Source organism: Rhinichthys klamathensis, unplaced genomic scaffold (assembly GCF_029890125.1).
Source record: "Rhinichthys klamathensis goyatoka isolate OS25496 unplaced genomic scaffold, OSU_Roscu_1.1 h1tg000245l_1, whole genome shotgun sequence".
In the NCBI taxonomy this organism is placed as follows: Eukaryota; Metazoa; Chordata; class Actinopteri; order Cypriniformes; family Leuciscidae; genus Rhinichthys; species Rhinichthys klamathensis.
The window spans coordinates 435,856-463,636 of record NW_026606767.1 but is presented as its reverse complement, the minus strand read 5'-3'; the positions used below and the strand labels follow the sequence as shown (position 1 = coordinate 463,636).

The window sequence follows — 27,781 nt, the reverse complement described above, 5'->3', positions numbered from 1 at the left end:
TATCTGATGAATAACAATCTGAGTGCTCAGACTGAGACTGGTGCTGTGCGCTGATATCGTACCTCACGTAAAGAGAGATGGGCACCATGGTGTTGAGGATGATGATGTAGCCCCAGAAACTGAGGAATCCTCGGTAAGATGAAGAATGGCCCAGGCCGTCGTTAAGATACCAGGCCTTAGAGCCGATGCTCTCGTACCAGTACGTGTGTCCGATGGCCAGACCGGCACACAGCAAAACCAGCAACCCAAAGATCTACCAGTGAGAAAGAGAGAGCGATGGAAATATTCACGATAACGGATTTATTGCATATGCTGCAGCACCTTATAATATTTCTCTATAAATGTACTCTCTATAAATAAAAACAAATAATGAACAAAATTTTATAAGAGTAATGAATAAATAAAAACTCTGGAAATGCAGTCTATAAAAGTTAAATAGTCTATAGGTTTATATTAAAAACATATAAATAAATAAATAACCTCAATAAAAATAACAAATATAATAAATAAAACTTCATGAATGCATTAACTATAAATAAAAATATATATAATCTAGAAATGCAGTCTATAAATAAAAGTTTTTTAAAAAACAAAAATAAAACTCAATTAAAAAATAATGGATAAAATAAATAAAACTGAATGCACTCTATACATAAAAAATGAATAAAATAATTAAATAAAACTATGCATGCACAAAATAAATAAACAAACCTCTATATATACATTCTAAGTAAAAAATAATAGATAAAATAAATAAAATTATGCTTTCACTCTACATATAATATTAAAAATAAAGCTATATATAATATCAAATTAATAAATAAAACTATGAATGCACTCTCTATAAATAAACCATTATAAATGCACTCTCAATAAATAAAACTTTACAAATACACTCTCTATAAATAAAATCTAAACGTCTATAAATACACTTTACAGTCTATAAATATAAATAGAACTACAAAAACACTCTATGAATAGATAAAATGTAAATATAAATAAAAAAATAAAAAAATTTACAAAACTGTCATAAGGAAAATATTTAAGGTGAGTGAAAAAAAAAAAGTAAATGTTATAGAACTGAAGAAGTTAAATGGTAAAGTTGAGATATGAAGGCTCACCGTGTAGACCATGTAGTTCATGAGTTTGTCTATCGTGGTGCGTTTGAACCTGGTCTTCCCGCCGTTCCTCATGATTTTAGTGTCATTACCTGAAGAAAAAAACACAAAGCTTTAACGAACACCAACACACCACTGAACCGTGAGCGTGAGTGTGTGTTGGTCAGCGTGTTGACCTCTGACCTGCGAATATGACCAGCCCGTGGCTCTCTTCTGTGTTGCGGATCTTGCATCCTCTGAGCAGCATGTTGTCGAGGTCGAGCGCGTAACTCTCAGAGTTCCAGATCATCGTTCCCACAAACTTATCCAGACGGTTGTTGGGCTCCTCGCACTTAATCAGCGCTGAGAGAGACACAAAACAAGAAATTATTCTTTCATATCTACTGTCCAATCTCAGGATAGTTATATCTAACCAATAACATTGTCAGTTGCGCTTGGTTGCTAAATCTGACTGGTTAAAAATCCCATTCCTCTCATGCTGTTGCTTAGTGCATTTTGTTTTCGGGCCAGGAGAGAAAAATTTGGTTAATTTGCGTGCCGCACATGTTTAGGACAGGGTTTAAGACCAACACGTGTTTATGCATGAGCGCACAATCACATTAATGCAACTACTTCCACACAAATCATCTGTTCTTCAGTCTCTGAATCTGTCAAACACTCATATTATTAGTGCAAACATATTCTTATACAGTACATACCATTAAATTTAGCCATCTGATCCTCCTTCTGAAGTTGTTCGTCTGTGACCTTGAGACCCATCTTAAACTTCAGATTCGTCTCTCTGGACAAACAAAACCAAAACGATTAATTAACTACACTAATGTGAGCCATCTGACAACATCCCGTCCTCCTTCATGAAACAATGGAAAAGTATAGACAGACAAACCCAGGATCTCAAATATGATTCTATGGATGTGAAAGACAAAATGTAAAATGGAGGAAAAGCAAGCATATGTTTATGCTTGCTTTTCTTCCATTTTGCAGATATGTTTAATAACAATCAAGGAAATGCCACCTATAAAATAAAACAACATTATTCTATGCCTTCACTTTCAACAAATAAGATCAATTAATAAATAAATACACTTTAAATGCACTCTATAAATATAAGTTATAAAACCTCTCTATATAAATATAACATTAATATAAAATGAATAAATAAAACTATGAAATCAATCTCTATAAATAAAAATAATAAACTAGAAATGCACTCTCTATAAATAAAAATAATACATTAATACATTTCTATAAATAAATAAATAATATAAATAAAGCTATGAATACACTCGATAAATAAACAAAAAAGCAAATAGAAATAAAAATAAGGAATATTTTAAAAAGTATTTTGAAAAAAATCAACCAAATGTAAAAAATTACAAATGTATGTGTAATGACAATCAATAATGTTCAATAATTAAATCCATAAAAACAGTAAAAACCCCAGGAACATAAATATTTCTTAAAACACAGACTAATGTGATATATTTCAAGTTTCTTGCAGTACATATTTCACTAATATTATAATACTTTTAGAATTAAACGATTTAAATAAAAATAAATTAAAGATTATATTGTTAATTAAATATTTATGAAAAGTATGCAGATAGACAAACCCAGGATCTGAATAATGAGTCTTTTGAATGTGAGAGACTAAAAGAAGTGTATTTGGACTGAACGGATGGATTGATCAGTACCATATCCATTACACAATTTCCATTATGACTCGATGTCTATTGTCTAAACACATAAATGCCCATTCAAACATTCATTGGACTGATGTAACAAAACAAAAATGAAAGTCATAGAAATGTATGCATGTATGGTTATGGCCAGAACAACTCAATTATGACTATCACGATGCAAACGAACATTGTGTCTTCCGAAATGATTCTATAAGTGTGGACGTTTGCAGTAGCGTGATTCATAGATCCAATAAACTGATCTAACAATCACTGTATGCTTGTGTTGGGTGTTTAATGTGGTTTCTTACCCGTCAAGCTCCGCCGTCTCTACGTAACACAGACTGTTGTCATTTGAACTGGACAACAACAGAATATCGGCCTAGATGAGGTTGAAACAAACGTGAAAATGAGAAATTAACATAAAAATGACCTCAGATGAATAAATGAAGAGACCGGAGGAATAAAGAAACTAAAAATGTGATTAAAAAAAAAATAGTAAAATGGAGGAAATGCAAGCATTAACATGACATGAAAGCAAATGAACACTCAAAGTAAGTGTAATACTATAAATAATTAATAATTAAATCCATAAAAAAAGGAAAAGCCCTGGAACAAACATAACTCAAGCAGGGCCTTCATAAAATATAGACTAATTTTGGGTTTCTTTCAGTGGATATTTCAGTAATATTATAATACTTTCAGCATTAAAAGATCCGAATTAAAATTAAAAAGTTTTTATAAACATTGTAAAAATTATACTATTAATTATATCAATTAAATATTTTAATTTATATAGTTTTATTTTATTTATAGGTACATATTTCATTCAAGATATAATTTCTATATAATATGGCATATACCAAACCTACAAGTGTCTTTGATAAAAAAGGTTAATTCAACTTATTTTTAATTTATGTATACATTTTTTTTTCAATGCATTATTTTTATGAGCTGCAACAAGATGAGAATCTCTAAGATTGTGGGGAAAAAACTAAATAAAATAAAATAAAATAAAATAAAACAAAATAAAATAAAATAAAATAAAATAAAATAAAATAAAATAAAATAAAATAAAATAAAATAAAATAAAATAAAATAAAATAAAATAAAATAAAATAAAATAAAATAAAATAAAATAAAATAAAATAAAAACAGGGAGATCTTTCAACGGGAAGGCAAAAAGATTTAAAAATAACTTACCGGGATAAAATCGTTTTTCTTCAGTCTGACTACGTCACCAACTTGTAGATGCATCCATCTGGTCTCTTCAAATCTGACAAATTAGAATTTAGAATTTTTGAATCTGAGCATTAATGCCAAAATGTTGTTTATTTAAACTATTCACTGACAAACATCAACACTAATATCATGTACTTCAGTATTAAAGCAGATTAAAGTTTTGTGTTACCTGCCATTGAGCAGCACGTCACACCTTCTATTGTTGATTTCTTTGTCCATCCTGTGTCGCGCCTTTCAACCGGAGAAACATATCAAATGACAGAAACCATTACCATGACCCGTCAATTAATGGCTACCTTTCACCCAAACCGTTCCATCACTAAACACGTGCAGGGACTCACCAGGTCGTCCACCAGGTCTTTAATGGCGGTGATGCCCAACACCAACACCAACGGGACCAGGGTGGTGTACCACGGCAGCGTGGAGATTTGAGGAATGATCTGACACATTAACACACACGAGTTAAAGTTCATATATATATATATGTTCATGTATATGTGTGTGTTTGATATATTTATATTTTCCTCATGCTGTCTATGAAGTTGCGTGATAAATGTGAGGTTTACCTGCAGGATCAGCAGACACAAGAAGTAGAGGTTGGCCGCCCTCTTAAACTGCTCGTACATGTTCAGCGGCAGGAAGGTTAACACGTTGTATTTGTAGGTCTTGATTGCATTGTCCTTAAAATGAAAAGAAATTCAAGAAATTGGTATAAAAAAAAACGTAAGTCTTAAAATGTTCAGGTTCTCTCCCCACGTGGATTGATTGGGGAGCTATCACCTCAGATGAAGGTCCCAGGAGTAAAATCACTTTATATAAAACATTACCGGCAGAATGTAGAATAACATATCAGAATTTCCTAGAAAACTTTAAAGTCACCATGAAATCCAAACAGACAATTCTTATATATTTTTTAATGGAATATTGCAGGATTTATCATAAATAATTTATCCGCGCACATCACGTGCCTCATAATTTTGATTCAAAATATCTTCCTCTTCATTGAGGAGGTTTACACGCGCGAGGGCGGGGCAACCTGTCAATCACTTGAGATCCACCAATAGCAAACCCATAACCATCCAATCAACTCCCTATAGACAAAATCAAGCCCCGCCCTACATTTGATCTTGTTTGAGAAGCAGTTTCACTCGGATATACGTCACAATAGAAAAGACGATCACAACTTCTCTTTCACGACGCCGACTTCATAAAGGAAAATGCCCTCTAATTTAACCCAAGGCTCTATAATAAGTTTGAAGTTTGTCAGTTGTGAAATATTGCGCACTTTCATGGGATTTCGGAAATATGAGGCTGGAATAGTAAAGAAAACATTTAAAACCCTAAAAAAAAAAAACTTTAGATCTGGGTCAGGTTTAATAGACCTGTTAGAGATTAAAGTCTGATTTAAAGTGTCACAAACTCTTCACTCTTTCTCTACTTTAGTTCCTGTCACTATAGTTGGGTTTACCGAACCCAACTATTTTCCATACATGCAAATCAAAACACATCAAAATCTGACTGTGGATGCTCTCGCAGGGTAACATTTCAACCGCAAGAGTCAAGACAAAGCCAGTCACTGCTGCTTATATCTCACGACATGCAGCAAATCTCGGGACATTTGACACCCAAATGACTCGTTTTTCCAGTCTAAGATCATTGTCATACCACAGAACCTAAACAAGCAATAACTTATGAGTTTAACAAGTAACTTATGTAAGAAAAGGAGCATAAAATCTCTCAGTTTAGACCATAATAAAGGCCAAGCCCCATCTGGAATAACAGATAACAACATGATGACGTATTACGACCTAAATACATGACGTGTCACTTTTATTTTTCTGGATGTTTCCTGGAGGCGTTTGATGAACCGAAAATGCGACAGAAGAAAAAAGGTCTCAGAGTAATGTGCAAAACTGAGACTGACTTAAAATACAATTTGTTACCATTTTGCAATGTCACTATGAGTACAACTATGAACTATGAGTATAATCAATAAGAAGAAATATAACCTTTAAAGCTAAACTGTGTGATGATGTTGCTGTTGTTTTTCAGAAGTGATTCATGATTTATCCATTAAACAAATTAAACATTTGACAAAAGAAAAACAGACACTTCCTTCCCAGAAAACTAAACATTAATCTTCCTTTGAAGAAATTCAACAGTCTGGTTTGACCAGTCTGTAAAGTTTGTATAAGAGGAGACAAATATCAAAATAATGTTCATGGTAAAAGTATAGATTGACTTTAAAGGTCCTGCAGTTTAAGATGAAAACATCGGCCCGCTCAAAACACTGTTTGTGGTCTAAACGGCGGAAAACACTAGCATGTTTAGTGTTAGTAAGCGGTGGGAAATCATTATCAGATGCTTTTATCTGAAGACACTTACAGTATTTATTTACAGGACAATCTCTAGAGTTTAGTGTCTTTCAAAGGCTTTTAGGCACCAACAGCTACTTTATTAATCAAAACTACATCAAATTTGTAAAATAGCCGTTTTCTATTTTTATATATCTTAAAATGTCATTTATTCCTGTCATGCAAAGCTGAATTTTCAGCATCATTAAAAGTACAAAACGGTTTCCACAAAAATATGAATTAGCACAACTGTTTTCAACACTAATAATAATGATAATGTTTCTTGAGCACAAATCATCATATTAGAGTGATTTCTGAAGGATCATGTGACACTGAAGACTGGAGTAATGATGCTGAAAATACAGCTTTGATCACAGGAATAAATTACATTTTAATATACTATATTCACATAGAAAACAGTTATTTTAAATCGTAATAATATCTAATAATATTACTGTTTTTACTGTGGTTTTTTTTTTTACAGTAAAAATAAATGCAGCCTTGGTGAGCAGAAGAGCCTTCCTTCAAAAACTATATATAATAAAAAATAATTATTCCGATCCACTAAAGGTTGGACTTACCGAGTATCTGCTTTTCTTAAAGCACAGAAAGACCTTCTTCTGAAACTCGGGTCTCTGGCAGTATTCCCTGTCATTCGCTCGGATGGTCCAACCGACCTCTGAGAGGAAAAGGAGAACAACAAAACTAAATCAGAACACAAAACAAGCTCTAGCAGGAGAGTTTTCCAGCATGCAGATGGGTCTTCATCTCACCGGGAGCAGGAGCGGGTCTGGGTTCTGGTTCTGGTAGCTGGTCTTCAGTCCGGTCCAGGTCATCTTCTGACTGCAACTCATCGTCTGTCTCGTCGTCACTGTAGGGCATCACCTCATCATCCGGCTCCTCCAGGGAACCCTGGGAACCTGCCCGCGGTCGAGCGCTCATCCTGAGAGTCCCACTGCACACACACACACACATCACATTAAAGGTGCAATGTGTAATATTTCTGAGGACCTATTGACAGAAATGCAATATAAGATCCATAACTATGTGTTCAGTGGTGTATAAAGACCTTACTCAATGAACCGTTATGTTTTTATTCCCTTAGAATGAGACATTTATATCTACAGAACCGCGGGCACCCCCTTTTATGAAGGACGACATATTGTGACGTCTATATTGTGACGTTTAGTAATAGACTAAACTATTACTACCCTGTTAGAAAAAATATAGTTGCATAGTTTCATGTGGTTCTTCTCCCTCGCTGTATTATGGGTTTGCTATGTGGGGAGAAATGTGCTGGTTACGTTTGTGAGACAATCAGCTGATTACTATTATTATATTATATATAGTGCTGTCAAACGATTAAAATATTTAATCGCGAATAATGTCATAGTTAACTCACGATTAATCGCAATTAATCGCACATTTTTATCTATTCTAAATGTCTCGATTTCTTTTTGTCCCATTATTTTTTCTCATTTTAATGCTCTTATCAACATGGAAAAGTGGATCGGCTTGCTTTGTGCAAATGTTTTTTATTGAAAACAACATTGGCGTATACTGTGTTCAATTTCACACTAACATTCTCACTTGAAGCAAATAATCTCTCACACAATGTAACACTGTCCATCAATAAAAGGGTGAAAGAAATACTGACGAGTTCCTGATATTGACGAGGGGCGGAGAATTCGCATCATCTGTGTGTGTGTATGTGTGTGTGTGTGTGTGTGTGTGCTTGGCCATCAAGTGGTATTTCAGACTGGACGTGCTGCGATGATGATAGCTCAGTTCACAACGACACAACACACAGATCACTTTGATCACACAAGCCTAAACAAGTGTGCAGCGTCGTGCTGTTATTTTGTTTCCGGTCTAGCTAGATCTGCTTGCGCTTTCAAAACGTCCTCGCGCGGCATAAGCCATTTTAAAGGAATGCCGCATCCTGTTGCAAAAGCATGTGAAAAAAACTACAAAGTTTGTTAGGCCAAAAAGACCGTTAATCGCGCGATAAAAAAGTTAACACAGTTAAAATGGGTTTGCGTTAACGCCGTTAATAACGCGTTTAACTGACAGCCCTAATTATATATTAAGACCCTTGATCCTCACCTGACTATGGCTTTGTAAACTTTATCCATGATGTGGTTTATAATGGACTGTGGTACAGAAACTTGGCTTACTCTGGCTATTCTCTGCTGTCTCAGACGACGATATGTTTGTCCCGGTTTAGCCACCGTAGCTTCTTCGAAAGGGAGGGGTGAGCAGTGGGCTGAGCTATTAGTGCAACTCGCAACCGAACCACTAGATGCCGCTAAAATCTACACACTGCACCTTTAAGGCTTTTGAACAGGTACATAGACAGCACAGAGACCCAATAATACACAGAGTTGCATGTCGTGCTGCGACGTCAAAACAATGATTTGGCTTGCAGAAAAACACACAGATTGTACACTACACACAAATGCATGCAAATAACATTGTATATGAATATGGTAACTATTTAGTACTGTGGTTGGTACTGAATCATCGTATTCATAAACAAAGTTATTTAAATATTTTTTTTGTTCCTGCAAAGTCCATTAATATATTAAGACTAAAGTTGATTATAAACTTGATGTCCATACATATTTTTACATGTGGATAAAAATGGATAAAACTAAAACTATTGACAAATGTTTTTGAATGAAATTTAGAAGTTGCCGTTAAAATGGATTTATTAATCATTTTAAAACATCAATTAAAATATTTTAATTGATTGTGGGGGCATTTCGAAAACTTGGTGGGACAATGGTTAGTTAGACTTGATTCAATAGGTTTTTAATTGAATTCAAAAGCCATTTTTGGTCATTCAGAATGATTCACTTTGAATGAAATTGATTTTTTTATTCTTGCAAGAAAAAGAAACCACTTTATTGCACCTTAAGTAAATCAAAAAGGCAACATTAAATATACATATGTTTGAGGTCATAAGTTTACCTTTGCTGAATCTGCCAACTATTCATAACAAACAAACACAGCTGATGTTAAACCCGACTCCACCCTTTACACAGACACACACACACACACACACACACACACACACACACACACACACACACACACAAACACTCTCTGTCCATCATTCTACACCAGCAGTCACAAAACACTGGAAACCACATCCATACAGACTCTCTCCATGGACAGTAAATCACACAGTGTTTGTTTAGTTTTGGGTCAGATGAGGTCACTCATTTTCATATGGAAAAATGTAATATACACAGCTCCAATAGAAAGCAAATAAGTTAAAAAAAACTTTTTAAAACTGTAGATTTGAATAATAATAATATTACTTGCATTTATAAATACATTTGAAACGTTTTCTGAAAATATGTCATGGCTCTATAATGTGGTTCCGATATCTTTCCAGTTAAAAAAATGTAGATAAAAATATGCTTATATAAAAGTTAAATTACTATAATTTTTTATAATTTATAATAATTTACATAAAAAAATAATGTCACTAATTTTGACTGGTGGTACTGTGCTACGTTTACATTTTTACATATTTTCAAGAATATGTATATGTGAGGTTTCATATTTTATATTTTAGAAGTATTTTATGTATTCTCTGGGAATTGAAACCATGACGTTTGTGTTGCTAGTTTCATGCGCTACTGTTTGAGCTCCAGGAATGCCTATATAAATATACAATATATAACACACCGAACGACTTTTATGGAACAAATGCCAGGTCAACAACATTCACAACTCATTTTAACAATTCATAATGTGATGCATTTGAGAGTGAAACAGGTTTCTAGAAAAAGAACAAAATATATTGTTGGGCAAAACAATTTGAATCCATAGGGAATTATTGGGTGGTTTCTCAAAAGCCCTATTCGGACGGGACTAGTTTTCATGGAGGACTATTAGAGAAATTAATGTTTCACAGGCCTACTTTGTGATTTCAATCCTGTCCGAATCTGCCTTGTCTGTGTTTTTCCTCACACAACCTCAGCAAACAATTTCAGGGCAAATCGCTACTGTTTTTCAGCAGACTCAACAGTCCTCGGAGAAATCTAACCCTGTCCGAATGAGCATGTCGTGATTGCTGATACTGTATTTAATTAATTGAATTAATTGTAAAATTGATAAATAGAGCCACATTTTAATATCAATCTTTAGAGCCATTTTAATATCCGTGTCAAGTAAGACACTTGTCTAGATGTCTCTGCTCACTTATGTTGGTTTATTATAAACAGCCACTCATGTGAAGTTTATTTAAAGCTGCAGTCCGTAGCTTTTCCTCTTTGACGCCATCTCTCTGTTCGAAATCTGTAACTGCAGTGATTCGCAGAATTATCATCTTTAGGTGGGTTGTAAATCGGCATGAAACAGCGCGGATGAACACAGTGCTTTGAGGCGAGTGCTGCTGTCAGTCACCACGCTGTGTGGATACTGTCATACAGAATCACAGATTCACTTTTTGAAAGTTTGACCAACATAAGAATTTTCATAAGAAAATGTCTTCTGAACAAGTAACATCCATTTTTGTTCTGACCAACTAAGGGGGAAAAAGCATTCGACATGATAAGCTTCGTTAGATTTAATCAACGCGATTTACAGCAACCGTGCAAATTATAGCCTACTTTGTTCTCAAATTGTTCATGTTAACAACATCAGCATTGCGTGACTGACTAATGTTAAATTTAATGTGTTTTATGGTTACCTGTGTAGTTCAGAATTCATATTCTCCATAATAGCAAAACGAGAAAGGCACAACAAAGGAAACTCCATAACTGTGTGAATTGAGAAAACGTACTGTTACACGATTGAACTATTGAAATGTCTTAACTTACTTGTTCAGCAGAAAAAAGCCGTCTCTTCTTCCGTTTCGAACCCCTTCAAAACACGGAGTTCACGCACTTTTCAAAAGCCCCGCCGATGTTTAAATCCTTGTGTTCGCATGAGACGGTTTCTTTCTCTTTCTCTAGCCACCGTAAATCCGAAGTACGAAGTCTTTTGGGTTTTATAACTGCTGAATCTCCAGTTGACACTGATGATTGTTGTTTGGATCTTTCTGGATGCCATAAGTTTAATTATGTAAAGTGCTGCGAGAAAAGCCTATACATCTAAACATCTCGTCACGCGCAGTATAGCCGGCTAGCCGAAACTCCTTCTTCATGTGTACGGGTGTGACGTAATGACGCAAAGACATGCTCGAATTTCCCGCGGAAACCCACCAGTACCACTGGAATTAAAATCATTATTACAAGCTAACCGTTTTGAATCTAGCTATGGCAAGCAGATAGTTTTGACCACTGGCAGAAAATGTTTTTTTACATATAATTTTTTTGGATTATTTTTAACTTAAAAAAGTTACGGACTGCAGCTTTTATTTAAATAGGGTTTTAATAATGAATTAAAGCTATATCAATAAGTCATTAATTAAAAAACATATACGTCATGTGATGACGTGATGAAGCACAGCAGACGTCCATCTAGAAAATACACACTCCCACCTCTGTAATAAACACGTTCGTCCCGTCTGAATCGGTACATTAAATCACAGATGTCAATTGATAAGAATTAAAACTCAAACATTGTTCAGTCCCGTCCGAATAAGGCTATATGCTGTGGCTGCATAAATATAAATATTGGTTATGTCAGATAAAAAGGAAAGTCGCTGCATTTTGATAAAAGATTGTGAACAAGACAAACATTTGGTATGTTTTGTTTTTGGAATATAATACATTGATGAATAATTCACATTAACACCAGGAACATGGTTTAAGAAAGTAAAGAGTTGACGGTTAATAGTCAGAGGGTCAATTCGGATTTCATGAGTTTAATGGCTGATGAGTTTCATTTCTCAGATGCAAATGTCGCCACAATCACAGGATGATCCTTCTCTGGTCTTATGAAAAACTGAGGTATTCTCGATCCAGCTGAGCGCTCAAGCATCTCTAAAGTATCTTCAACGATGCCAGGCATCTAAGGTCAATGTTTGATAAGAGATTAATTTGGAAAAAAATTCAGCAGGGAAGAATACCTCTTTAAATATTTAAATATCCATTAACTGTACATCACATGAATGAGTGATGGCTGAAGATGACTTACCACATTTACCAACAACAAAAGACCAATGCCTTTCTTGGTTTATTATCATATGAAGTGCCAAGAAACTTTTCCCTTAAGGATGTTTGTTGAATGTAACCCTGGATAAATAATTTTAAAGTCTGAGATAAAGTTGCAGTACTGAGACTATCAAGCACTGCCATGATTACCAATGCTGAAATAAACACACAATCCACCAGGATGCTCCCGCAAACTTGTGTAAAGAGCGTAACAGAGCACACACCCGGAAAGAGAAAGAAACACATCATGCAAAACACACATCCATGTTTATCCACGACTTTGCGTATGTGATGCAACGCCACAGTAGGCGACATTTTTAGCTATGAAAAGCTGAGGTCTGAGAGAAACAAACCTCCCGAGGTTCAAGTGGATGAATCAGAGAATTTCATTAAGATTTTCTTTAACAGACCAAATAATTACATTGGTTTCCACATGTTGAGCTTTGAATGCTTTATTCCTCTAAATGGTTCATTCCTCAAAATCAAGGTTCTCAGATTCAACAAAACCCTCTTCAGTAACTATATTTGTGGCCGTTTAGGGTTCTGGAGATGCTATATGGATATTAAAATGATCCTGAGACGCATGTATGTATGTGTGTGTGTGTGTGTGTGTATATATGTGTGTATGTGGATGTGTGGATGTGTGGTTGGGTGGGTGGATGGGTGGTTGGATGGATGGATGTGTAGTTGGATGGGTGGATGGGTGGATGTGTGGTTGGATGGATGGGTGGATGGGTGGATGAATGGATGGGTGGATGGATGGATGGATGGGTGGTTGGATGTGTGGTTGGATGGATGGGTGGATGGATGGGTGGGTGAATGGATGGATGGGTGAATGGATGGATAGGTGGATGTGTGGATGGGTGAATGGGTGGATGTGTGGTTGGATGGATGGGTGGGTGGGTGGATGAATGGTTGGGTGGGTGGATGGATGGATGGATGGATGGGTGGATGGGTGAATGGATGAATAGGTGGGTGGGTGGATGGGTGGTTGGATGGATGGATGTGTAGTTGGATGGGTGGATGGGTGGATGTGTGGTTGGATGGATGGGTGGATGGGTGGATGAATGGATGGGTGGATGGATGGATGGATGGGTGGTTGGATGTGTGGTTGGATGGATGGGTGGATGGATGGGTGGGTGAATGGATGGATGGGTGAATGGATGGATAGGTGGATGTGTGGATGGGTGAATGGGTGGATGTGTGGTTGGATGGATGGGTGGGTGGGTGGATGAATGGTTGGGTGGGTGGATGGATGGATGGATGGATGGGTGGATGGGTGAATGGATGAATAGGTGGATGTGTGGATGGGTGGATGTGTGGTTGGGTGGGTGGATGGATGTGTGGTTGAGTGGTTGGATGGATGGGTGGTTGGGTGGGTGGATGAATGGTTGGGTGGGTGGGTGGATGTGTGGTTGGGTGGATGGATGGGTGGATGGATGGGTGAATGGATGGATGTGTGGATGGGTGAATGGATGGATGGGTGGATGTGTGGTTGGGTGGATGTGTGGTTGGGTGGATGGATGGGTGGGTGGATGGGTGGATGGGTGGTTGGATGGGTGGGTGGATGGATGGATGGGTGAATGGATGGATGGGTGGATGGATGGGTGGATGTGTGGATGGATGGATGGATGGATGGGTGGGTGGATGGATGGGTGAATGGATGGATGGGTGGATGTGTGGTTGGGTGGATGGATGGGTGGATGTGTGGTTGGGTGGATGGATGGGTGGGTGGATGGGTGGTTGGATGGATGGATGGATGGGTGGGTGGATGGATGGATGGGTGAATGGATGGATGGGTGGATGGATGGGTGGATGGATGGATGGATGGATGGATGGGTGGGTGGATGGATGGGTGAATGGATGGATGGGTGGATGTGTGGATGGATGGATGGATGGATGGGTGGATGTGTGGTTGGGTGGATGGATGGGTGGGTGTGTGGTTGGGTGGATGGATGGATCTAATCTAAAATAATTTAATCTAAAACTAGATGGATTTTGTTCACCTATATGTATGTAGGTTGTAGGTGATCACTTTTTACTCTTAATGAGAAATTTTGTATTAACTTTCCCTGCCATTGACAGAATTTGTAGGCATTAATGACACAACGCCTCCTCAGCATTGACAGAATATTCCGGCAATCCATGTCCCAGAGCGGGAATGACAACTACATTCATATAAGTGTTTGTACGTGTCACTCTTGACAGCTACAGATGAAGCTAACATAAGTTTGAGGAGCGAACTTGTCAATCCATCTTGATGGATTTCTCAGAGGAAACTCTGACCAATAAGAAGACAGTTTTACTCACATGTGACGAACACATTTTGGTACGCTATGAAATGTTGCCTTGTGAAAGCGAACTGACCCAAGAAGAAAATGCAACATTGAAACAAATAAGGTCCCTCTTTCAGGAACAAAGCAAACGATCTACAGGTCTGAAAACACTATAGACGAACCGCTGTTTTATAGGAATAAGATCACGTGTGTGTTTGAATCCAGATTGCAATTTCTTAACGATTAATCATGCAACTCTAATATATTGTATATTCATTCAACAAAACATTCTGGGGGACATGAAAGTTTTGTGAAAATTATAAAAAATTCTGGTGCTAGCTGGCAACATTTGAAAAAATAAACACTGGCAGGGAAAGAGTTAAACTAAAACTTCGGCTCAGACTTTTGGTCATATTTATAGTTGACGTGTATAACCTTTAAAACTATTCACATGCACTATATACAACATACCTTCAGTCTGACATTACCTGAACAACACGTTAGGTGAGTGAGATATCATCCACTTACACACACACACACTCAAGCCCTTCAGCCGTCTGTCTGACTATTTATATCACCACACTTAGTTCAGAATTTTGACACTTAGCAATTTTGCATAATTTTTTTTTCCAAAATGTCTTTTTTCTCTTAACAAAAGCTGATGTTAAAGAATTAAGTGTTGTAAAATGAAATGTTCAGTTTATATAACAAGTCAGTTCTCAATGCATGCAGGCATTTCAAGAAGCTCTGGAATGTTTTAATAAGAGCCCTTTGGCTTTAAACATATGTTTTTGAATGGAAACCATCTATCAGTTGTATCTATGTGTGTGTGATATGCATCTATCAGTCTGTTTGTTTGTTTGTTGGGGGTTTAAAAAAAAAAAGTATTTCCATCGAGAACTCTTTCCTGTTCTGCGCACGACACTAATCGACTATCCTGATCTCTGACGCCACGTCATAACATACTCACAATTCTATGATGATGAGAACAAAGACTCCCATTCAAGAGTCAAAACCACCATCGCCGCCCACAAAGACCTTCTGTAGGTCTGCAGTGACGTGAATATAAGAGCGACCAGGTGCTTCTGGTCTCGGGAAAACGGTTTTGAAAGTCTCGCCCGGGGCCGTGCTATGGTAACCCTTTCACACGGGGGGATGGGCTCGGGAAATAAGGGGAAGGACAACACAAAGGGAACCCTTTGAGATCACGTTCACCTGCTGTTGTGCAACCTGAGAGGAGAGATGAACCCGCTTCTGCCAACGTCTCACTGCCATCAGGACCGGCGGAACAAATTTAGGCCTGAAGTTATTAAGATTTATCCATTTTAATTGCATTTACAATTCCATATCAAACATTGACCTGAGATGCCTGGCATTATTGAAGATGGAAATTACATAATAATTTTAACATACATAAACTAATAATCTTAAAGAGATCAGTCAACCAAAAATGAAAATAATCCCATTATGTACTCGCCCTCAAGCCATCCTATTGGTGTGTATGACTTTCTTCTTTCAGCCAAACACAATCAGAGTTATATTAGAAGTATCCTGGCTCTTCCAAGCTTTATAATTTTAAAACGCACAAAAAAGCACATCCATCCATCATAAAAGTACTCCATACGACTCCAAAGGGTTAATAAAGGCCTTCTAAAGTGAAGCCATGCGTTTTTGTGTGAAAAATATCCACATTTATAACTTTATAAACTATAATCACTGGCTTCCAGTAACGGCCGTACGCGAGTCTAGTTCCGGCAGAAGAGTGACCTCTGACCTGAAGCATGACGTAAGAGTAGCATAAGCTTCTCTTCATAAGATCCTCTCGCGGTTCAAACAAATAGAGCTGGGCAACAAACTCAAGCTCCTCTTCTCTTATATCGAAATCCTCTGACATTTCGCTTTAAAAATTCTCATTTTAAACTTCTAATTTGTGACCGGTGTTTTGTTTGGCTCTTTCCTCTGCGTTCGTCAATACGTCACGCGTCGGGTCAGAGGTCACTCTTCTGCCAGAACTAGACTCGTCTATGGTTGTTCCCGAAAGCCAGACAATATATCAATATATAAATCAAGACCTGTCAATCGGAGTGATCAAACCAATCCGATTGGTCTCTTCCCACTAAATACCAACCCACCTGCCATGATCGCATGGCAGTGTCAATGCCACTCCGTGATCTACGTATTGTCTTATTTTGTGTTTTGGACTAATAAAGATGTGATCTACTATGGTTTACTAATGTTTCACGAAGCGCCCCAGCTTCGGATTTAAGAGGTTATGGTTAACGATTAATCGATCTGTAATTTAAACAAAGTTCGATTATGGGAATATGTAAATTGACATGCAAAGTTTCCATCATTTTTTTGTGCAAAATTCTAAGTTTCAAATAAAAATATGTTGATTGATGGAAACATAATGTTAGCAGATTTTATTGTTTTTTTTAAAGTAATATTGATAAACCTCGTTTTGGAGATTCTGTACTGTATTCAAGTAGACAATAGAAAATAGCTTCGCTAAGATTTTATCAAGGTGGCCACTGAAACCTGAAGGGGAATTTGATAAAACCTTTTCTTACATAAATATACACTCTAAACAATGCTGGGTTGTTTTAACCCAAATTTGGGTAAAATATGGACAAACCCAAATGTTGGGTTAAAAATGTAATTTCAAATTTTAACCCAACTTCAACTTTCACTTTCAACTGTAAATTTTTTAATTGCATTTTTAACCCAATATTTGGGTTTGTCCATATTTGAACCAAATTTGAATTGAAACAACCCAGCATTTTTTAGAGGCACACTGACCAACAATGATTTTACAAACTTTTGACAAAATTGAGGTTTAATGACTGTAAGCTTTAAGCATCACAGCAGTATGTTTGCCAACCTGCAAGTAGGTGTAAGAACATTTCTTGCATCATACCACTCTAAAAAAAATGCTGGGTTGTTTTAACCCAATTTTGGGTCAAATACGGACAAACCAAAACGTTGGGTTAAAAAATGAATAAAGAAGTTTAACCCAATGGCTGGGTTTGTCCATATTTGACCCAAAATTGGGGTGAAACAACCCAGCATTTTTTAGAGGCTACAATAGGAAACGCACAGAAACTTGATTAAAAGACAACAACAACAAACATGCGGATAAAAAGCAGAAATACTTCTGGTTGGTTTGATGAGCACAATATTCGCCAAGCGAAGATCTTAGTTTTATAGATTGCATGTTATTAAATAGATTTAAGTGATAATTAATGTAAATAATTGTTTCATTTTTACGCTTTCAAAAGAGCATTTAACACACAACATGGTTCTAGAGTGACTCAGGGAAACTTTCCCAAGATGCCTTGTGCAAATCAGTTTTGCAATTCACTGGATTCAAATTCTCACCCATTTGCTTTACAAGTCAGGAAATTCAAATCCTTCCACTTCTGGTGAGCGATTTGCTTGTGTTGTGTTGGAGGCAGAGAAGATTTTACTAGCACAACCTGAACAGCAACAAGACTGAGACTCTCAAAACACATCAAAAACCTGAATGCGCCGTGAAGTGCATTATAATACTTATATTTTGCAAATATGAGCACATTAGACTTTCTCAGAATTCAGAATATTTCATCTGTAGTATTAAAGAGATCTGATTAGTAAGATTTCTTTCCTAAAGCTTAAAATTCACCCTGACAAAGTACAACACACACCACCAAGACCTCCTCACACTCTTTGCAAGTGTGGTTCATGCACCAACGCATCTTACAAAACTTTATTTTTTTTTTAAGAGTATCATCCTGTCAGAATTACCCATCAGCCCTTTCACTAGTAGATCCAATGGGAACGTCTTGAATCATTTCGAGCCCTTGGCACGTTTACAACTCTCTGCTACTTTCTTAGACAAATATTAACCCTTATTATGCACTAAACTGAATTTATACCGATGAGTGACTGTTAACGGGGAAACCGTGGGGCTTCATTTGATTAAGATTAAGTTCTTTAAATAACCGTGCACTGAAATGCTTTGACAAAAGTTCAATTTGAAAAAAAAAATAAGTGTGCTCAGAAAAGAAGCGACATAAAGAGGCGAGCAGAAATACAAAACGTCAAAGAATAGATATTGGAAGCATATATCATCAGGGATTCACTGTTTATATGTCAGAGTTATTCATCATTTTTACTGAACATTTGATGGCTGATTTCACTTAATCAAGACCTGAGGTTTTTAGAGGCTTCGATGTTTTAAAATAGACTAAACAATATAGATCGGTTATAGGCCATAACATATAAAATAGTTATTGATTTCAGCCCTAATGTCTATATTAAATGGTCTTTGCTGACAGATTAGTAGATATGACTGATTATTTACACTGACATCTTTAACATCGTCAGATTACTGCAACAATTCACAAGTGAAGTAAGCTCTTCCTTGGGTCAGTGCTGAGACATTTACCAATTACCATTTAAAACATTTTTGAGTGAAAAAGCGTGCAAAATAAATATCTAATTTTAGCAATTTGGCAACTAAACTCTATCGTTCACCTTGTTTCACTGTAAAAAATGACTGTTGCGATTAACTTAAAATTTAGCGTTTTTTGTTGAGATAACTCAAATAAAGTTGACTGAACTTAAAATGAAGGCAGCGTGAACACTTGCTTTTTAAGTAGAAACGACACATTATTATTTATTCTAATATTGAATTTTAAGTTGTGATAACTATTTGCAATAGTCATTTTTTTACAGTGTTGTGACATTAGCATAAAACATTTAAAAATCCATATCATTTGGCCACTAAATTAGATATCAGGTGCCCAGGAAAAACTATTTAGTAAAAGAGGAGAAAGAGAACAATAATAAGTCATGGCATTGGCAACTCATGTTTTTACATTACTTTAACTCATTAATTACAGCTATGAGATTCAACTCTGTTAACTTTTTAATATAATTTAAGGTGACCTGTACAGCCAATTTGATTACACTTAAAATTTTAAGGCAACAACTAAACTTAAGTTAAAATAGTTGGATCTTTTACAGTGTTATAAATCAGAAATTGACTGGAAAATTACTAACACAACCTTTTTTTTTTCTTCTTTGCAATAACAATATGATCCGGAACATGCATGAAGAAAGTAAACTGGTAAATTTTGATTCCATGCTTACTTTAAATATATGTATAAACATAGAAATCTTTTCTCTTCCTCCGCTAAAACTCATTGTTTAGCAACACTTTACGGAGGTGAACTTTTCCCACGTATCACAATTGAGTCGTGTTACACCCCACTACATGTGTTTGGCCTCTCATACCTGCTAGAGCACTATGGGTAACAGTATCCTCCATTAGAGAAAGACGAGAGCAGAAACAGGAGATGTGTGAGGATGGGGGTCTTCCGGGACAGATGCCCCATGCATTATCCATGCACTTGACGTTCGAGTCACAACTAACTAAACTCTGCATGAAGTGGTTTCAGTGATGCATTTAACCTACAAATGAACTACACAGAGTTGAAGAATCGCACCTGATGATGTAATTTAGCGCTGCACTGGTCTGCATCTATGAAGTTCAAGTAGTACCTTTAAAGACAGCCTTACTGTGAGCTACGAGGTTGTTAATAGCCGTCAGTCCGCATTATTTAAAGGCCCCCTTAAAAAATTTGAGTGATTTAGCTTTTAGTATGAATATGTCAGCCTTAAGGTTATGAATATGCTGGTGTGTTCCAAAACAATGACAAAATTTGCGTTTAGGAGATATAAGCATTCAAAACTTAGTCTCTCACTTCCGCTAAAATGGATCACAGATTTTTATGACATCACCGCGGACTTCTCATCACATCTTCTGTCCAATCAAATGCTCTCTAGAATCTAAAGCTCCGCCCCCTATGCTATAAATACCACCTGGACAAAGCGACCGTTGACACGTCACAGAGCAATATGGGTTGGAGATGTGTGTTCAGTTGCTCAAACGCTTAAGTTTTATTCTGTTTTCCAACTCTACGTTGGTTAAGAATGAAACGGCTAGTATTTATTCACACCTCTACTATTGAATCCAACGTATCATCAGCGCTCGGATTCACTTCCATGGTCTGTGAGGTAAACTAAACGCTATTGGCTATTTGAAAAGGGGGAGGAGCCATTCAATATGTCCCACCTTAGCTTCCTGTTTCAGTGGAAATTACATCAACGCAAAATACAAAGCTGCGCGTTCCAAGGCACTTCAGTGGGCCTTTAAGCTTATTTTAAAAATAATCATGTTTAACTGTGAAATTCATGGTGAAAAACTACATTACCCATGATGCTGTACAGAAAATTCCACCAATCAGAGAGTCAAAACAAGCAACACGCCAAAAGCTCCGCCCACTCCCACGAAGCACAGCGATTCAGCGAATGACGTAATAGAGTCTCTCAAAATACTGAAATGTTTGTACATATGGATATTTTGCAAAAACATATTTTTATACATATCAACTTTTGTTAATGAGTAGGTTTATATTTCTCCATCGTTTTTAATTCGATTATGTCATTCACAATGCTTCATGGGATTGTAGTTTTTTCCCCACTAAAGCCGTTAAGTTCACAGTCTTTGTCTTTTTGTCCGATTTTCAAATACTTTTTTGCTTCAAATCAAAGTTTGTAGTGTTGTGATTTCAACTCGTGGAGAACTCTTTAACAAAGAAGATTTTAAAATCCTATGGGAAAAATTTATTAAAAAACAAAAACAGTATTTTTCATTAAAATTCCAGTTCTGGCTTGTATTTCCACAGCATGAAGGTAAGATCTTACGGATTTATAAATGAACCGCTCGTTTTGAAATCTTCTGACATTTGTTACAACATTACAATGCTCAAGATAACTTTCGTTAACTCTACAATAAGTAAATCCACTTCACCAGCTAATTACTCTTCGACAGCGATGCCATAAAAATATTCAGAGCTACCGTTACAAACAGAAGTTCAAAGACATAATTGTAAAGATGGCTGCGCTTGTTTCTCTGGTGCATAAGGTCTATAGGCACTACAGTCGCCAAATAAACCATTACAGGGAGATCCGACATGAAGCCGAAGAAGATTTATCAATAATGACTGGATAACTGTGTATTATCCTACTTATTAAACAACTACTTGCCAAGTATACCTATAAGTGCACAGAAATATTGATCTAAGACTAGATAGATTACCTTAAAGCTTCTGCTAGAAAAAAAAATAGTCCATTACAACACAAAACAATCAATCTATCAACAAGATGAACACACAATTAAGTTTAGAAATCATTATACAAAAATATTTAAATCACAACTAACCATCAAGTATTCTATGTAAACTATTTTTCAAGTTTTCAGTAGTTATATGTGTAATAATATATCAACGTTAACTGAAATCAAATCAAATATAAAACACATTTCAACATTTCTCATTTAACTTGATGTACTAAAATAACAAACTGAAATACAAATAAATAAACCTATATAGTCATATTTCAAAAAGATCTAATAAAAATGACAAAATATCAATTAAATATCCGCTAAAACAGTATATCAATGATATAACACTGCTATTGTGTTTTGCATCTTTTCTACCATTTATTAATGCGTTTTGATTCTAGATTTTACTTGAAACAAGAAAAGTGTCTTAATATTCAACTTTATATACACCATTATATGGGCTAATGTAACAATTAAAATAACTTATAATCAAATAACATTTATTTATCGTATAATAACATTAAATTAAGCCTATACATATTACATGCTGTAATAACATCAGCATAATACTGGTTATCAGCCATAGAAATATGGCATATATAATATAATATCAGCCAATTTCTACATCAGTGCATCTCTAATACAATAACTACCATGAGTCAACATACAGAAAATGTGTTTGATGCATGTGAAAACTAATAGATTTACCATTCTGACATTTAAAATGACACAGATAAAATGTTAAATTATAACTAAAGCATGTAATAAATGCTCAGATTGTAATTGTAATTCAAAGAGAAAGCAACAGAAACTGCACCCACTCCATTTCACAATGTTTGCAGTCCTTCTGAACACAGAGGAAACCAGTTCTGTGAGGCGGCAGATCAACTTAACCCAAATACAGCAACATAATGGACATTTCAATCGCGTCAAAACATGTCCAGACATTCTCACAGCAGATTCATTCATCAGAGAGAAGAAACCCCCCAGACAGAGATGATTTACACCCACCGTTCATTCAGGACGACTCTCTCTCTCTCTCTGTCTGCTGGGTTCACACACACGACTGGCTCGGTTTCTCCACACACCCGTATTCAACACATCAAAACTGACACTCCCATGGATTTTTTTCCAGACTCCCCTTTTCCAGAATTTTGCAATAGCTTTTCATAAATAATTTTAGAGAGATTGCATTCCCAACACGCTATATGGAACATATATACGATTTTATTCATTTAAATGAACTTTCTAGGCCTGGAAATCACATTTTTAACATTTCCAAGACAGTAAAAACCCTGATTATAAGAATCAGCAACTAGTAATATTACTGCAAACTGTAGCACTATTTTTATTTTTTTATTATAAAGTCAATTTGGTCTAATTTGAAACATTAGTATGTTTTAATTGACACTAATTCAGCCATGTTTGATGCGCTCTACACTACGACACATGCCCATCTGACTTGACATGAACACATGATGGAAAGATTGCCTTACAGAAACACATGAAATGAAATCTTCTATCATGAAAGACACAGACCTTTCGAGAAAAACAAGAGATCAGATTTCTGACTACTGGACGGTTTGTGGTCTTACTGCTTACTGGGGTCAAACAGAGCCAAACACAAACAAATGAGAAGCTAATTCTGGTTTGAATGTGTACAATTGTATGTAAAAAATGAATTGCTTTTGTTCTTAGACCAAGCAAAAGTAATGTTTTGACAAAAGTACGTTTGACGTGTCATTTTGTGCATAATCAGGGTGGAATCACAGTATAAATAGAACCATACAACTATACTTTTAGTGCACGAATGTCAAACAAAAACTGAGTTTGCTTATAATCAGTTCTCATAAGCATAAGAAAAATATTATCAACTGATACTTCAGTCAGAACAACTGTAAAAAACATATTTTTCATGACTTATCACATTTTTTCCTTCGTCAAATAACCAAGATAACATAATATTTGGAGTTTCTGTTGATTAAACAAATCCCCTTCATTGTATCAACTCAATTTCTTTTATTTCAATGAACATAACATTTAAAAATTACCCACTGTAAGGTAAACCACCAATAATTTGACAGTGATAGTGTTCAAACTCTAAAATAAAGCTTATGAGAACCTCTATGATGCCAATATTGATCTCAAGAACATGAAACATCAAGAACTTTTTTCAACCTCCAAAGAACCGCTACAACCACTAAACTAAAGACCATTTATGAGAGTTTAAACACATGTTCTAAGCATAAACTTGAATAAATCTTTACAAACATGCAGTTTCTCTGCTGTCGTCCATCCAAACACACACACACACACACACACACACACACAGGTAGAGGAACTAAGGTGGGACACACCCTCAAAACACCGTTTACAAGAACACAAACGGCTTAAAAATGTATTAAAAAAAAACCTCAAAGATAACTTACCGATCTCAACTCGACGTGTGTGAATCCTCTGAAGGTGTTTGGTGTGTTTTATTGCTCCATGTTCGCTGCGTGTCAGTGTGTATGAGCTGCTCCGTGTGTGTGTGTGTGTGTGTGTGTCCTCAATCAAACTGGAAAAACTGGTCGGACGTGGAGAAGCTTTACTCCTACAAACCCATTCTACACACACTAGGATGATGGAAGGAGGCTTGCTTTCTTTTCTTTTTTTCCTCCCCCTTTCCTTTTTGAACCGACACACTCCAAGACTGCAACTCATTCCTCGGCGATCACGTGATCGCGCAGGTAAGCAAGGTGTGACTCATTTTACAGTCAAATTATGCGGGGAAATTTCTCCTTTTCCTGTAGTCATTTTTTCTGCGTCCTGGTATCGATAGATATATCACATATATATAGATTCATCACATAAATAGATAATATCACATAAATAAAATAATAATTCCAATGCATGTACAGGTATTTTAATGGGCTACTTAATAGATATATAGATAATAATTTCTAATCAGTTTTAAAATCTTCCCAACTTTGGGTGGGTGCAAAACCTGAATAAATATAAATGAAATGTAAAGGTAAAATGTGGCTGTTTTGATCTAAATACACGTTTATAGATAAGAAAAATATAATAGTTATTTGAAAAGCCTAATATAATTTCTAATTAGTTTTAAAATGTTTGTTCTCAACTTTGGGAGGGTGTTAAAAACCTGAATAAATGTAAATCTATCGCCCTCTACTGAGAGAAAAAAGTATGTGTTTTAGTCCTGACGGATTTAGCGGTCAGGCATGATGGGTCTAAATGTTTCTTTTTCTTTTAACTCTTTACTGTGTATTTTTCAAGTAAATGCATATTAAAATTTCTCAATGATAGTATTCGCAGATAAAACGTAACATAGATAGACTATCACGTGACACTGTTACTTTTCTCAACGCTGGTTTAGCTGATTCCATCAGGTGTGATTTACTTTTATAACATCTTAATTTTAATATTTTGAGTTAATATATCAAAACGATTATACGTTTTATTGAGCAAATGCCTGCAATAAGACAAAAAAACGCCCTGAAACTGTATATAATGCAGCTTTCTGAACCATCGAAACCGCGCGCGCCCTCTGGAGGACGAAGCCTGTCTCACACGAAACACGAAACTGTGTTTAAACGGTACAATCTTTTTCTTTTCTTTTTTTTACCTCACTTCATATTTTTTTAAATGGATTTTAATCTTAACGGTGTTTAAAGTGTATGTAAAATTAGGAAACATTGAACATTAGATGATTGTGCAAAAGCGTGTTTATAGGCGGCCTATAGCCTATTTCGTTTCTGTACAAGAAGATTTTGGAGCTTTGCGTAACATTAAGTCAGGTCTTTAGTGTTTATGATTACATTTGCTATAATTTTTGAGTGTATTGCATAAATACTGAGAGAACAATATTGGGTAAAGCTTTTGATTGATCGTCTAGGATGGGCAGGTATTACTGATTAACATCCATTTATTCAAGAGAAATGTGAAATCAACAAGTTCAAGAAAATGCGGTATCCGAATTTCACCAAAAGCAAAAGAGATGCAATTTAAGATTGAAAATATTCACCCTTCTGCACGTTTTCTTATGACATAACATACAACATTTTATGAATATGTTACAGAGTTATATCTGTAGCCTATAAATAAAAAGTTTATTAATGTGTATATATTAAAAAACTGCCTAATCATCTGAAAAAAAATATGTATTTAGCCTTTTTACTATTAACAATTGTTTTAATAACAATGATAGTTACAGAACTTATTGAAAAATGTATGCAATATTTTATTTTTCTCCAGGTAAGCACTCTTTAATATGACTTCCCAAACGTTGAACATGAATAATCAAATATATACAAATATAACAGTGCAAAAGAACTGAAAATCATTATATAATAAACGAGACACATGGGTTATGTAGTTGTTTTTTATTTGATTTTTGTGTTATTACAATAAATATACAAAACTCAAACTACTCAACATGCGACTAAGGGAGCGAGACAGGAGTGCATTTGTACAGTACAATGAAATTCAGGACGACAGGCCACCGTTCCTTTAGTAATAGAAAATATACAAATATCCCTCGAGTCTGTTTTAAATAATGTCAGAGTAGCAGTAGTACAACACGTGATGGGTTTTCTTCGATTCATCTCACGTATCAGTGTTTCAACTAAGTTAGCTAACATCACTAATTTAAAAAAGACAGCTTAAAGCCACGATCCATTGCATCACACACAAGAGGTCACGTCGCTCCCAACAGATTCTTGTGGGTTTTTTCTGGTTTTTAATGAAAGCATTTCAAAACAAACCAAAAGAGAGGAACATTCAGGTGCCATTTGTTGAAATGCATTTATAAAAGGAAGAACGACTTGCAGTAACTCGCACATACTCAGAGAACCGTACATGAGTGAAAAAAAGATTCAAAAATTGACACACACTCAATAAGATGACAAAATAAGGGACATATTAAGAAAAGAAAAAAAGGAATAGTTCACCCATGAGTCATTTTCGGAGGACTATTCCTTTATAAGTTATAAATTAAGCAAAATGTGTCAGACTTCAAACCAAGGCGGATGCAAACTCAATACTGAAAACAGGTGATGAACACACAGTTTGTTCACACACACACACACACACACACAGAGTGTTGCTGAAAGGTTAAGATTAATTTCCATCTTGATGCATTTCCCATAATCGCAAAACTTGGCTGTCTCTTGGTGACAGTAACCAAGGCTACAAGGTTCAATAAAAAAAGAAAGAGAGGAAAACAAACTCTACGCAGACAATGACGGCATGATCAGAACAACCATTAAGGATCCAACCTCGGGACGGCCCAGCGCGGCACAGTCTTACACACACATCTGCAGGATAAATGTGACGTGTCGTTAGCGAGATGCGGTTTGGGGGCGTGATTTAAAAGTGTGATTTTAAAAGTGTTTTCCAGTTTATCCCAATGCATGTTAGACTGGGAGAGGTGATGATCCTCGGCCCGGCAAGCTTCCCATGCATGTGCAGGAACGTATCCTGAGTGGTTCACGCTTTTAACAATTAGTTTCCATTCCAAAACAACTCTATTAGAAAGAAAAAGAAACCAGAAAGCCTCAGAATCATTCATATGGTTAAAATCAGTCAATACTTTATGTCATCATACAGGTTTGTTTATATATATATTTATATATTTACAGGTGAAGAGACCCTCTGAGTTGCGTGTGGAGCGTTTACGGTCACATCTGATGGGCGTCTTCATGTACTGATGGCTCATTTGCAGGATAGTTGGGAGAATCTCGCTAAGAAAAGGTCATGTTATAGCCCAAAAACCAAAGTAAAGCAAAAAAAAAGTTTTTAATGAAAAAAAAAGTTTGCAAACGGCATTT

At 35.9% G+C, this 27,781-nt stretch overlaps 1 protein-coding gene and 1 long non-coding RNA gene across 3 annotated transcripts in view; both read right to left on the bottom strand.

Moving 5' to 3' along the window:
* atp8b1 (ATPase phospholipid transporting 8B1) overlaps positions 1 to 24,481 on the bottom strand; it is a 139,956-nt gene extending 115,475 nt beyond the window's left edge. For both annotated transcript variants that reach the window (XR_008808897.1, XM_056266131.1), the window contains exons 1-12: positions 24,380 to 24,481; positions 7,167 to 7,348; positions 6,975 to 7,072; positions 4,606 to 4,719; positions 4,381 to 4,479; positions 4,209 to 4,270; positions 4,001 to 4,073; positions 3,109 to 3,179; positions 1,817 to 1,899; positions 1,302 to 1,460; positions 1,122 to 1,210; positions 63 to 253 (exon numbers count right to left, since the gene is read on the bottom strand). Coding sequence is in view for 1 of the 2 variants with exons in the window: in XM_056266131.1 (XP_056122106.1) it covers positions 63 to 253; positions 1,122 to 1,210; positions 1,302 to 1,460; positions 1,817 to 1,899; positions 3,109 to 3,179; positions 4,001 to 4,073; positions 4,209 to 4,270; positions 4,381 to 4,479; positions 4,606 to 4,719; positions 6,975 to 7,072; positions 7,167 to 7,335 (1,208 nt within the window). In the remaining variant the exon portion in view is untranslated. The remainder of the gene's footprint in view (positions 1 to 62; positions 254 to 1,121; positions 1,211 to 1,301; positions 1,461 to 1,816; positions 1,900 to 3,108; positions 3,180 to 4,000; positions 4,074 to 4,208; positions 4,271 to 4,380; positions 4,480 to 4,605; positions 4,720 to 6,974; positions 7,073 to 7,166; positions 7,349 to 24,379) is intronic.
* Positions 24,482 to 26,320: 1,839 nt separating this feature from the next.
* On the bottom strand, positions 26,321 to 27,730 carry LOC130100613 (uncharacterized). The gene is made up of 2 exons (XR_008808896.1): positions 27,591 to 27,730; positions 26,321 to 27,478 (listed from the first exon to the last, which is right to left on the bottom strand). It is a non-coding gene; the product is annotated as an uncharacterized LOC130100613 (long non-coding RNA).
* Between the last annotated feature and the right edge of the window lie 51 nt (positions 27,731 to 27,781).